This window comes from Charadrius vociferus, unplaced genomic scaffold, assembly GCF_000708025.1.
Source record: "Charadrius vociferus isolate BGI_N301 unplaced genomic scaffold, ASM70802v2 scaffold172, whole genome shotgun sequence".
NCBI classification, from domain to species: Eukaryota; Metazoa; Chordata; class Aves; order Charadriiformes; family Charadriidae; genus Charadrius; species Charadrius vociferus.
This window is the reverse complement of record NW_009647217.1, coordinates 1,153,785-1,165,891: the sequence shown is the minus strand read 5'-3', so window position 1 is coordinate 1,165,891 and position 12,107 is coordinate 1,153,785. Positions and strand designations below refer to the sequence as shown.

The 12,107-nt window shown below is 53.7% G+C and overlaps 1 protein-coding gene across 1 annotated transcript in view; it reads right to left on the bottom strand.

Annotated features, from left to right (window-relative positions):
• Nucleotides 1-339: 339 nt before the first annotated feature.
• The window catches only part of C2CD2L (C2CD2-like), a 13,049-nt gene continuing 1,281 nt past the window's right edge, over nt 340-12,107 (bottom strand). Inside the window, exons 2-14 of the mRNA XM_009879527.1 lie at nt 10,484-10,579; nt 9,871-9,990; nt 8,150-8,260; nt 7,161-7,277; nt 6,413-6,530; nt 6,124-6,247; nt 5,559-5,623; nt 4,835-4,962; nt 4,368-4,539; nt 3,490-3,591; nt 2,755-2,888; nt 1,969-2,251; nt 340-560 (exon numbers count right to left, since the gene is read on the bottom strand). Coding sequence (XP_009877829.1) covers nt 340-560; nt 1,969-2,251; nt 2,755-2,888; nt 3,490-3,591; nt 4,368-4,539; nt 4,835-4,962; nt 5,559-5,623; nt 6,124-6,247; nt 6,413-6,530; nt 7,161-7,277; nt 8,150-8,260; nt 9,871-9,990; nt 10,484-10,579 — 1,791 coding nt within the window. The remainder of the gene's footprint in view (nt 561-1,968; nt 2,252-2,754; nt 2,889-3,489; nt 3,592-4,367; nt 4,540-4,834; nt 4,963-5,558; nt 5,624-6,123; nt 6,248-6,412; nt 6,531-7,160; nt 7,278-8,149; nt 8,261-9,870; nt 9,991-10,483; nt 10,580-12,107) is intronic.

The following is a 12,107-nucleotide window of genomic DNA, read 5'->3' as shown; positions in this document are numbered from 1 at the left end:
GGCCCCCCGGCTTTTCCAGGACGCACCCAGCGATGCCAGACAGCTATGGAGGCAGTCACTTCTGCGACTCCCGGGACGCCTGCGGGGATCAGCATGCCACCTGGATTTTCTGGGAGAGCACGTCGGGTACGACGGTCCAAGAAGCCTAAGCCAAGGCAGACGAGCAGCCTCAGCCTGCGTTCACCACCTCCGCTCCCCAAACGGCGTAAAGCGCTGGGGTGTCTTCCCTCAGCCAAGGTTGGAAGGAACTGGACGGCAGGTCACAGATACCGCGGAGCGGGAAGACAAGAGACTAGAAAAGGACCTCTGCGCAATGGTTCCGATAGGCTTCTCCCTCCTTCAGTTCTCACCTCCTGTGGTGCTATCGCTAGCTTTGGGTTTGGATTTAGACTTGAAGGAGAAGCGCTTGATGAGGCGGCGGGAGAAGCTGCCGGCTTTCTTCCTGGCGGCGGAGTTGGCGGCGACGTTGGACAAGTCATCGTGTGACTGGCTCAGGCCCGCTTCCTTCTGCTTGCTCCTTCTCCGGAAGATGAGCTTGGTACCGCTCCGAAGAAAGCTAACTGCAGAGACAGAAAGGAAGGAGATGGAAACCACGATAGTATCCTGTCACGATGAGTCTCGGGGGCAATACCGCGCCTGGCTGCTCTCAGATGAGCGGCAAAGACCTCTTCCACCCCGAGCAGAGGAAGCGCGCGGCAAGTCAGTGAATCCCAGCTCCCAGCTGCAAGGCAAAGTCTACGTTCGGGATAGACTGCGATATCAACAAGCTGCTTCCCTAAGCGCTCCGTCACGCGTCCCTTCTGCATCTCCTTCCTTTTGCAGAACAACGTTATCCTTTCAGTGAAAGCGTGCGGAGTTGTAATAGAAAGCTAAGACTCATGTGAATGGAAAACAAGCGAGAACATCTGCACGTGGAGACGCCAGGAGGACCACACAGCGCGGAAAAGGCCTCTCGGACTAGCCCGTCTCAAGGGCGCCCAGGTTAGCGGGTCATCATGCGCCCCCCCCCTCCCCGAACAACTGCTCGCAGTCTCACGAGATGCCCAAATCTGGAAACAAGTAACGGCGACGGCCCTGGACGGCATATCCAAAACCCGCATGCCACACAAAAGATACAACAGTATTTCCTACAGAGGGGGCTCGCTTTCTGTTTTCTTCCTTCTCTTTCCGGCCCACTAAGTCTCTCGAGAATCTGGGCCACGCACCTCTCTACCTGCTGACAAGCAAACAAGGGGCCAGCACAGTTCAAACTGTAGCTGGTTGTACGAGAGCACAACCCCCCAAAACTCATCCCGCTCTGATATTCCGAGCGATCGAGATTTTGGCTTGCGCTTGTTTATATACGTTTGTAGCTAACCGAAACTGTCATGGCCACAGGCAGACAAATACAAGGTGCGGCATCTGCCTAACCGACACCAGCACGGAAAGTCCAGAACAGCAGCTTGGTCACGGCAGGCTAGCTCTGTCTTTCAAATGCAGAGAATTTGTGCGGACATCCTATGGTACGAGAGGTCAGAGGCGCCAGCTGCTTTGATGTTAATGGAGAAAGAGGGAGGGCATCGAGGCCCTTACAATCCACGTGGGTGGGCGGCCTCCATGTCTGTGCCAGAGAATGCCGAATTCAGAGGAGGAATCATTATTACGGATGCGCCCCTGATCTGCGGACCCAGAGGCCAAGGAGCAAAAATAGGTTCTCGGCAACACGCGCGCTACATAGGGTTCCCGTGTGCATTCGGAACAGACACCAGAAAGGCCATAGGAATCGGACACCTGCAGATAGAGGAGTTTGGAACCGCTCCGGTGGGAAGCGTAGAAGAGAGGCAGGCTTTTCCAGGCTCCAGCAGAAGCCGCGCCTCGCCAAACCGAAAGCCGGCTGCAGCCCCCACGCTCGGGCAGGGAACTCGGATGCCGCTTTGTCCTCAAGTACAACAGGCTAACGTTAGCTCGCGTATAACGGTTCATCCTTACCTTTGTGATCTTTCAAGCTCCTGGTCTCGAGGGCTCCTGTGGAGCCAGTTTCAGACTCGACATCTTCCACCGATGGTCTCTCAGAGATGTCTGATCGCGTCGTCTCATCGAGCTCCTGACTGGCCCTTTGTCCCGATGGCGACGCTTCCAGCAGCTGTGACGATTCAGTAGAATCGTGCGTCCGGTCAGCGGCGTGCTCTGCCGCAGAATCCCCGTATGCTGTGGCCTCCAGGGATGCGGCGTAACCCAGAGAAAGTGCCGTTTCGTCTTGAGCGATAGGTACCTGGAGGGGGGTTGCAAGGTCAGACAGACAGGAAGACAGGGTCTAAAGGAATCGCATTCATCTCCCTTCTTGCATCCACACCTACGTTCTGATCCACCAATGCTAGACAGCACTGACGCACGATCGGCACTCTTGCTGAGACATACGGGAATATGGCGGATTCCAAAGCATTCTGCAGCACTTCCCTCGCCCCCGTAGGCAAATCCAAGGAGAACACCTTAGATTCTCCGGGAGGTTCCCAACCAGCTACGGCAGCAACCTCCCTTTCTGCAGCTGCCCTTTGTGAACTCCCACTGCAGCTGCCCTGAAAACCGGCGAGGTACCTTTGACAGTCACTGAAAAGCAGCAACGATCTGCAAGGAAGCAGCGAGAGGGTTCCGCCAAGCAAATCATCTGTGCTGGAACCTTTCCACGCTAGTCCCTAAAGGATAGGATGGATTCACGCACGCATCCCTAGAAACAACCTCCCAGATTGGAAATGGAGCCCCCTAGCTACCAGAGACCTTGGACACTCCCGAGATGATCAGCGTGCTACGTTTCGTCGGGGTCTTCTTGGCAGGCTTGTTATTCGTCTCAGTCAGCTGCCTGATCGCCGTCTCGGCCACTGGATCCAAGCCGTTGGGCATACGGCTATCCCCTGAGCACAAGAAAGATACCGACGCTTGAAGTAGCAACCTTCAGCACGGGCAAGAGGTCGCTCGCTGACCGCGATGCTTGTAATAGGCAACAAAATGTGCACAAAGGTAGAGAACGGAACTTATTACGGACCTGCCCAAATAAACCAAAGGAAGGAAGCTCCATAGAGCGCTCATCCCTTTTAGGCACCCGAAAAGTTTGATTTCCCACCAGGCGTATCGTCAAAATACCCTTCCCGCTCAATTAAGACTTACAAAGGCTCCCAAGATTTTGGGCAGTCTTGGCCGCAAACTGTCAAAACAGCTGCAGCGCTCCGTCCCGGAGACAACCGAAGCCCCAAGTACAGGGTAAACAAAGCTCTTTTGGGTCCAGATAGCCCGGAAAGTTCTTGTCAAGCAGCGGAACACCCAGAGTCACGGACCGGATAGCCAAAGTGGAATTTCTTTTACCTGCCCCCCACCCCACCTCCATTAGGCACTTGGACATCCTCTTCTGCAGTAAACGCGGATGAGTTCAGTGACCCGCATTAAGACTGCCACTCTCCAAGAAAGTGTAAAAAACGCAGTTGCTCGGGTAAGAACCTTGGATTTCCAAGCACTTACGGCTACCGCTGGGCAAGGCGCTGCGAGGGCAGCCGCTCTCCAAAAGCACCGTTGTCTTCTTTTCGGTCACTTCTACCTTGGAAGGCGACCTAGATGGTGAATCTTCACAGTGAAAGAGAGGCAGAGAGACAGAGACACGGGTGAGCGGACATGAAGCTTAGGCGACTTCACTACTGTATCGTGGCCCCCTACGCGCACCCCCAAAAAGCCTCCAGCGCACACGGAAAGCCTGCAGAGGGTGGCTCCGTGAGGCTCGGCGGCAGCAAAGTAGTAAGAAGCCTACTAGAAAAAGATAGGTGAAGCAGCCCCGTCCTTAAACCGTGTTCGTGCCGTTTCCCAGCCCCACCTCACGGACTATCCGACACCACATTCATCAGGATGTCATACCGCAAGCAGCAACAACCCTTAGGTAAGCAAGGTCAACGTGATTTTGGCTCCACATTCAGGACGTGCAGCTTAACTTCTTTAGCGGTGAAGATAGTAGAGGAAGAGTGGCAAAACGCTTAGCCCGACATCAGCAGAGGTTACGCGGCAGTATCCACGTTAGAGTTGGGACCTCCCGCCACCAAAGGGTGTCAGAACGGCTCATCCCTCTCTCGCCTCCCCCCAGACGCGGGGCCGCATTAGTTCCCTCCCCCAAGGCTACACATGAATCTCCAGCCAGCCAGCCACCAGACGCTAAGGGAACGGCAACGACGTCTGCGTTCCCACCCAGAAGCCAAAAGCGCCGCGCAAGGCACGAGTCTGCGGCAACCACAACATACAATGGCTAAACAGTTTTGCTACCGCCTGCGTGAGCGGCCTAGGGAAGACCGTGGCTGAGCCTCTACCCCGATAGCAGCCACTCGCACACGATGCCTGTCGCGGGGCAGCCTCACCCAGTTTGCAGTCTGCCTTGGGCCGGGACTGAATCGTGGTGACAGTAGTCACGATGGTGCCGTCGGGCATGATGGTGCGGTCCATCTCCACCTTCTTAGTGGGGGTGATGCTGGTTCGCAGAGATGTGGCGTGCTGAGCGTTCAAAGATGCAGGAGACTCCTGGAATAGCAGCTACAAAGAGTAAAGCACAGCTCAGAGAGGCTCTCCTCCTCCCAGACGGAAAGGCAGGCATTTGGGTGACAAAAGCTACTGCTCTGGGCACTGAGGAGCATCCCCGCTACAAAGTCGGTTGAACGGAGGGAGGCTCGGGGATCGAGGGCCAGGCGGCACCTCTCCTCGGCCTAAGGGCCTGCCGGTCCCCTGCGACGAGCCCAGGCTTAACCATTCTCGTCTCTAGCTAGAGGCTTACGTCGTGAAGGCTTCTGGAGCCCGTGTTTGTGCCAAGCATACGGAGTCCTGAGCTCACCTCTAATATAACGGTAGCTTCAGCTGCCAGTGACCGCCCAGCTCCTGGGGCCAGAGAGCAGACCTGTCTCCCAGACGGTTGTTTGCCCGCAGAATCAAGCAAAACCGTGGCATGTGCCAGCAGCACATCTGAGAGAAGGAAGAAGAAAACAGAACACGCCACGTGACCTCGGCACCTCAGATGGGTCCCAGGCAACCCAGGCTGCTTTTGAGAAGCAGCCCTGTGGGCCAACGAAGCGGATCCCCCGTGACTCCCAGGTTTGAGGCGGGGAAGGGGTGGGCAGAGCTCCTCTACTCCTCTTTACCAACGCAAAAATCAGCTCCCTTAAATAGGTGGCTCTTGTGCGGCCTCCATCAAAAATAGGTCCTGCAGTTAGTCCCTGACCAAGTATAAACGAAAAGAGTTAAGAGCCTTCCGCAACATTCCTCCAATATCCAGGGGCAAATCCCCGCGTCCCTCTCCCCGCTTCAGAGTGGAGACAGGCGGGCCACGGGGAACCTCCCGAGTACCAAAAAGGACAGAGTAAGTGTTTTTCACTAAGAAGAGACTCCGGAGTTACTTCACGCGGTCAGAGGCTCACGTAAAGCTGGACATGAAAAATCCTTTGCAGCGTTCATCACGCATCATACTGACACAGAGCTACGACAGGCTCAAAGCACAGGAGGTGCCTTAGCCGTTTTTGTCTCCCCGTCTTACAATCCATCTTACGGCTGCCTGCACTCACTTCCAGCTCCGTCACTGCTCCCCAGCACCCGCAGCTTCAGCTCCTTACTTCTAGGTCCCAACTCCCTGTTGAAACAGAAAAAGACGGGCCGGTATTAGGCCAACTTTGCCAAACAGCTACGGAGCAGGCAACCCCATTCTCTACCTTCCCTCCCTCGAATCTCACACGCCTTGTCACCTTTTCCAAAGCTCCAGTATACCCGGGGTACTGTGGAGGACACAAGGGACGGCAAACTCCAGTTCACGTCCCCTGCGAGGCTGTGTAGGCTGCCAGGGGAAGTTGAGAGGGCGATCCGTCTGGAAGGCTGAGATTTACGCTCCAGGCCTTCTGCACCTGCCGCTCCCACACGCTGCCCACCCAGTTAAAACACGGGGCATCCAGAGAAGCGGGAAGTACGTACGCGAGCTGGGTCAAATCGCCAGAATCGGCAGCCCGGCACGCAGGCAGCACAAAGACGTGCTGTCCTGCAAGCGCAGACTTCACGTCTGCACCGACCGCATCAGTTACTGCAGCGTGGTAATGACACGCAGAGACCGTGCCAGCCAGAAGGAGGGCAGACACTTACAGAAAGAGCTCCTCGTTCCACTCCATCTCTGCTGCAGCGCCGGCACTGCCAGCTATCACCGGCCTCGTCCGCTTCTGCTGCGGGGGGCTGTCTAGCTCTGCCATGCAGCATATCGCCCCGACTCCTGCAACAGAGGGACGGAGCACATGCGCGCGCTTGTCAACACGAGGCAGCAGCTTAGTGAACACGCGCCCCTCTTTTCCACTCAAACCCACCCAAAACATCCACTCGCTCCAATCTCCCCACCTGCGCGCTTGCCCCTGCGGATAAGCAATGTTTTCACGCTTACCTCCCTTCCCCTGGCAGCCCAAGTTCAGCACTCGAAGATTCCGGAGCAACAGCTTAGAACCCAGAGGGGCTGCTGCTACTCCGGACGGGGACTCTCGAGTCAGCTTATTGCTGGGTACCTGAGGAATGACGAGAGCGAGACCGATGCCTTTATCGTTCACACGCCAGCAGACAGCAGCGAGACGCGCGATGTTCGTCCTCGCATCTACTAAGTAGCTCCTCACACCAACACGGGGGAATACCCACGGAGCCATCAAGAGATGCTGCGGGTTCCCCGAGCTATCGATCTCTGGTGGGTCCCCACATTAATTCAGATGGGAAATTTAAGGCAGACGGGAAAAGAGACAGACGAGAACGCACTCGCTGGCTGCCAGATGGACAACCGAAGGCGACAAACCACGGACCGCTCCGTGCCCGTAAAGGCTGCCCTGGATGGAGCCTCGGCGTTCAGAGCAACAGAGAGACTGCCAAAAGACAGATGCGTCTCAGGCAGTCCAGCTCCACCTCAACTCAACTGGCACTCAGCGTTCAGGAAACACGTACAAACAGAGCGGCCTTTCAGAGCGCTTTCCGATTATCCCTGCTCCCCGTGCCACAGTACCCCAACTCCTATGACAGCAGAGGTCAGGATGCGGCTGTCACCCAGAAGCGAGTCTCAGCACTCGAATTCCTGCCTGACCCTCAGCCCTCAGAAGCGCCCCGGCGCGCAGTGTTTGAGGCACAAGAATGACACAAGGAGAGAGCCTTACCGCACCGGCTCCAGCGGTGCAGGCCTTCAGATTCACAATCATGGCTGGCTGCGTGCTGACGATGGTATCCTCGATCAGATCCTTTACGGTGGACAGATCCGCTCTCCCTTCATTCTTCTCTCCGCAAATCAAAGAGGAAATGCAGGTAAGTCATAACGCGGCACACCTATTTTCTCCTTATAGGGCTCCAACTGCCTCTTGAGCCTCTAAGATGCTAAACGGTCTTTCTGCGGGTAATAGCCTCCCAGGTACTCTTCCCGTATCCTGTACTTGCTCCCCCCAGTGCTTAAAGCTTCTGTGTAACAGCTGCAGGCAAATGTAAATTGCCTAAATGAGACAAACTAAGCCTTTGCATCTGTAGTCTCCCAGTTGCAAATTTTGACAGTACACCTTTTACAGTTCGCCGCATCCTCACCACCTCATGAGACGGCACTACCACGCTTTTGGGAGAACAGCCACATTCCTACATCTACTCGGGATAAACCAACAAGAGCGTCAATCAAACAAACAAATCAGCGAACCTATTTGGATCACATAAGCACAAGCACGCCCGCATTCAGCTTGTTAAACCTCTAATACCCACGGGTTCTGCACAGTAACCTCTCAAAAAAATCCCCCCCAAAAAACAAACCCACAACCCCAAACAAACCAACCTAGCTCATTTTGCAGCTCTACATCTGACAACAGCAGGAGGACCTACGTAGACAGAAAGCCTTTTTTTGCTACGCAGACTCCCATTCAGCTGTTACACCCAACTCGGACAACAGACAGCGATACTGCTTCGGCCCTCCTGAGGATGCGCCGTTTTGACAGAGCTGAGCCAGTACCGATTCCAGGGCAAAAGAATCCCCTCCCTCACCCTGAGGAGCCGCAACAGCGAGTTACCAGTCTCTCCATTTCGCAGCAGCCTTCCTCCTGGCTCAGCGCTGTTTCCGCCCCTCCCGCCCTTCCCGCCACGAGGGTCCAGCCTCGCACTGGTTGCTGCTCACCTCGCAAAGCTGAAGTCTTGGAAGAACCGAAAGATTCAATTCTGGTCTGTCCTTGAACATCCATGACACCAGGAGACCTTCATCCTGTATCTCCTCCAAGTGGATCTCCACCTGGCCCAGAACAAATACCCATAGTCAAGAACAGTTTCTCTTCCCGTTAGGTGCTTGTCACCCTGCTTCAAATTCAGCAACCGAAAGGCCCTCACACCGTTGCAACCGTAAGAGACAAAACCTGAAAACTCATCCAGGTCACCAACAGTCTGCAACAGCAAACCAGCCTGTAGACCATCCCATAGTTCAGCTGAAAAGTTGCACGGCCATACAGCTGAAAGGCATCAGTAATGCAACAGACAGAAACAGAACCACCCAGGAAGAACTCCTGGCCCAATAGCTTTGGTAAAAACAGGGGAATGAAATTTAACATAGTTCTAAAGTATCTGACAGACTGACATTTATGTACCGTGAACGCAGAGGGTCATCGGTTGAAAGTGACAGATCCGGGACACGGAAGCCAGGTAAGTAACCACCAAGAGGTCCACGAAAGAGGCAAGGCGCATTTGGGAATACAGTACCTGAAGCGTTCTGACCAATAGGCATCTGGTAACCTTACCAGCATTTCACAATGCAGCAGCGAGACCTCAATTAGAATACCACGTGCGATTCTCTACAAGAACTATCAACCCAAAACTTCAGCGGGGGCAGACAAGGAGACCTAGAAAATGCCAGCGAGTACAGGAACAATTTGATGAGGTGTTACAAAAGCCACCCGGCTACCAGAGACTACGCAAAGATGAAAAGAGACCGCAGTTGCCATCCACAACTAGATCGGCAGCAGGCGCGCTAAACACCGAGGAGAGAGAGGGGGGAGCTATTTAAACGACCACGGAAGGGAGGCACAAAACCAAACCGGGATGATCCGATAAACGTAGCTTGAAAATTTTAATAGAGCTTCTGAGAGCAAAGGGGTTCTAGGACAGACTTCCAACCGCAACACCTGCAATCGCATGGGATTGGCTTCTGCTACCATAGAATTACTTCTAATTTCGCCACGTCTCCCTATAGCGCAAACAAGCGCACAGCCTCCAAGCAAGATACCGTGTCCAGCGTCAAGCCCTTCTTCACGATGGGAACAAAAGCACATTCCAGAGAAGCGAATCCATCCACAAAGTGACTACGGAGTTAGCACCCACTGCGATTTCACAAAGCTTCTGTTGTGGAAGAAGCATCTCCACTGCTCAACACACAGGAAAAAATCTGTATCACGCTCTTGTGAATATATTAAGGGGAGCACTGACACGCAGACCGCTTCGCACCGAGGATTTCTTTTTCACACCAACAACCGGGACACCGCTATAATTATACCTAAGGACAGGGTGCATCTTTTCCTATCCATCACACCATGAGGGGAATTGAACTCCGCGGACCTTTCGTTTCTCAAACGCACCCTTAAAAACACAGTCTAGAACGCTACCACGCCTCAAATCTCTCTGCATTTTGTTACAGCAACGTGACGTAGCCAAGATCTGCGGAACAAGACTCCAAAAATGGGACTCGGCACCCAGATCAGGAATATTTGCCAACCCTCCAAACGTTAGCGACAGCATGCTGCTTCTTCCGGCATGACGCAGCTTTCATTTGCACTAAATCAGGCCCTCCTTTCTATACTGCCACGGGGCTGGGTCAAAGAACAAGTTCAACGGCTAACTTTTTACAACTCTTACCTGAGCCTGCAGCACAGCCAAAGTGACGTGATAAGTGTCCACAGAAACAGCAGCTGGGGACTGCTGTGTAACAGAGACGGGGAATTTCACAGCTTCAGCGGACAGATGGCAGGATAGCACCTGGAGAGAAAATGAAGGAGATGAGTTTATATCCTTGACGAGAGGCGGCCGGGCGACGGTAAAACCTCTAAAAGCAGCAGGCAAGGTTGACCCCTCGTGGCAGGAAAGAAGCATCAGGCTTACTCCCAGACACAGTTCTGCACTGTGAACCTACCATCTCAGACTCCGTACACGAAGCAGTAAGGACGTATCGGAGACAGGAGCTCTCTTCTCCTCTCCAGTGCAGGACCCCGATTTTTGGGCTCGGCATCCATACGCCCCAGCTCCACCAACGCATCTGCCCCCAGGGCTCTCCCAGAGCTCACCAACGCGCAGCCCCAGAGCTGCAATCTTACAAGCCCATCGACGGGCCTCTGAACTCAACAACAGACTGCACCCGAAACTTCCCTGGTTCCACCGTCCCCATGACACAGGCCTCTGCGGTCTCCGTAGAACACACCGTCAGTCAACGGAGAAACCCCACACCATACAATTCAGAAGAGCAAAGCCTTACCATGCTGTGGTCCGACTGTCCCTTGCACGTCACGCGACTTATATTTGCGGTTGGCGGTAACTGAGGACCCTCTTCAAATGTGATCTGCACTGAACTCTACAAAAAGAGAACTCTGTTAGTTCCCAGCGGTCAAGGTATCCCAGGCAGTTTCAAAGAGGACAAACGATTCTGCTGTGGGGCCCCAGAGACACTCTGGTTCGCTTCCATGAATCCAGCCGGCACGCGGAACCATCACACGCTGCAATTCTACCTACCCTGGCTTATTCGTACAGAGAAAGGAAGTGAGGTTTCCAGTCGAGGCTTAGACTCAGAAACACAATGTTAATTTCAGACAGGTAAGCCCAAATGAGAATGGAAAATTGTTCTGGATAGCAGTCAATTATCAGTGAAGCGCGTTAACTCTTCTTCCTTGCAGAAGCTTTGCTGTTTCTCCCCTCTCTCACCGCTCCGTGCTAATCCTGCCCCAAATGAACAAAAAAACCCACCAGTCAACACCACCAAAATCCACCCTTAGCATATGGTACATCAGCTCCCGTACCTGACTTGTTCCCTTTTCCCCCCCTCTCTCCTGGTTTACTAGTTTACAATCGCCACTGCGCAAGCATCCCTCTTCTTGGTTTGAGGATTTCCCCGTGTAACAGGACCGGTTCTCTACAGAGAACCCTTCTCCGTAAATACAAGACCAAGATAAAGACTTGCGAGCGTCCCTGCACGAAGCCTGTCCCTCAAAGATTCCCTCCGCTCACAAGGGGCAAAAAGAGCAAGAAAGCAGGCAATCTGAGCACGAGGACAAGACCGTTTGCCAAGGTGCTTGTGTTTTAGGGACAGGATGACCGAAAGGGAGGATAAAGGTGTGGGAAACTACGCTCTCTTTCTCAGGTGAATTAGACTGTGCGCCGCCACCTCTGTGCAACAGACAGCTTGACAGGTGACAGGCGGAAGGGGGGTGGAAGGGGCTCTCGGACGCTCATCTGACTGTCATATGCATACTACATCCTGAAGAGCCGCTTGCCCATCAAAAACTAGTCCGGACACGTGTCCATCTCTCAACGCGGACACCAGGCAGCTCTCCCGGTGACCAAACTTCAAAACTAAAAGACTCAATGGAGAAACAAGTCAGATCGCTCCCTGCTGCTTCACACCAGTAATGCCTGCTGTTTCTTCTCGCAAGCCTCCTCCACCGAAGCAGTACGTTCACCCACCCGGGTCATCCAGATTATCGGATCAGCCCTTTCTCTCCGTGTCCAGAACCTCTGCCCGATGAGTCAAGCATATAATCACCAGTGGCAAGCTGTTGCCCTGTTGTTCCCAATACGTCAGTCTCGCTGAACTGGGAGGCGCTGGTCAACCTCAAAAGATCTCGTTACTCAGCCCGCTCGAAATGAAACGCACGCGCAAGGTAGCGTGAATCTAACCCCAAAGCAGGGAGAAAACACAGAGGAAAAAACAAAACGAGGAGGGTAGCACGTGCTCGAGAGGCAACTCAATTCCTTTCAAGTCTTTGCCCCATTTTAAGACAAGTAACTTGAAATCCAAACAGAAAATATGAAATACCAGCTGGTAACGTTTAAAGATCTATGAAAAAAAAAAAAAAAAAAAAAAAAAAAAACATCTTGTGACTGAA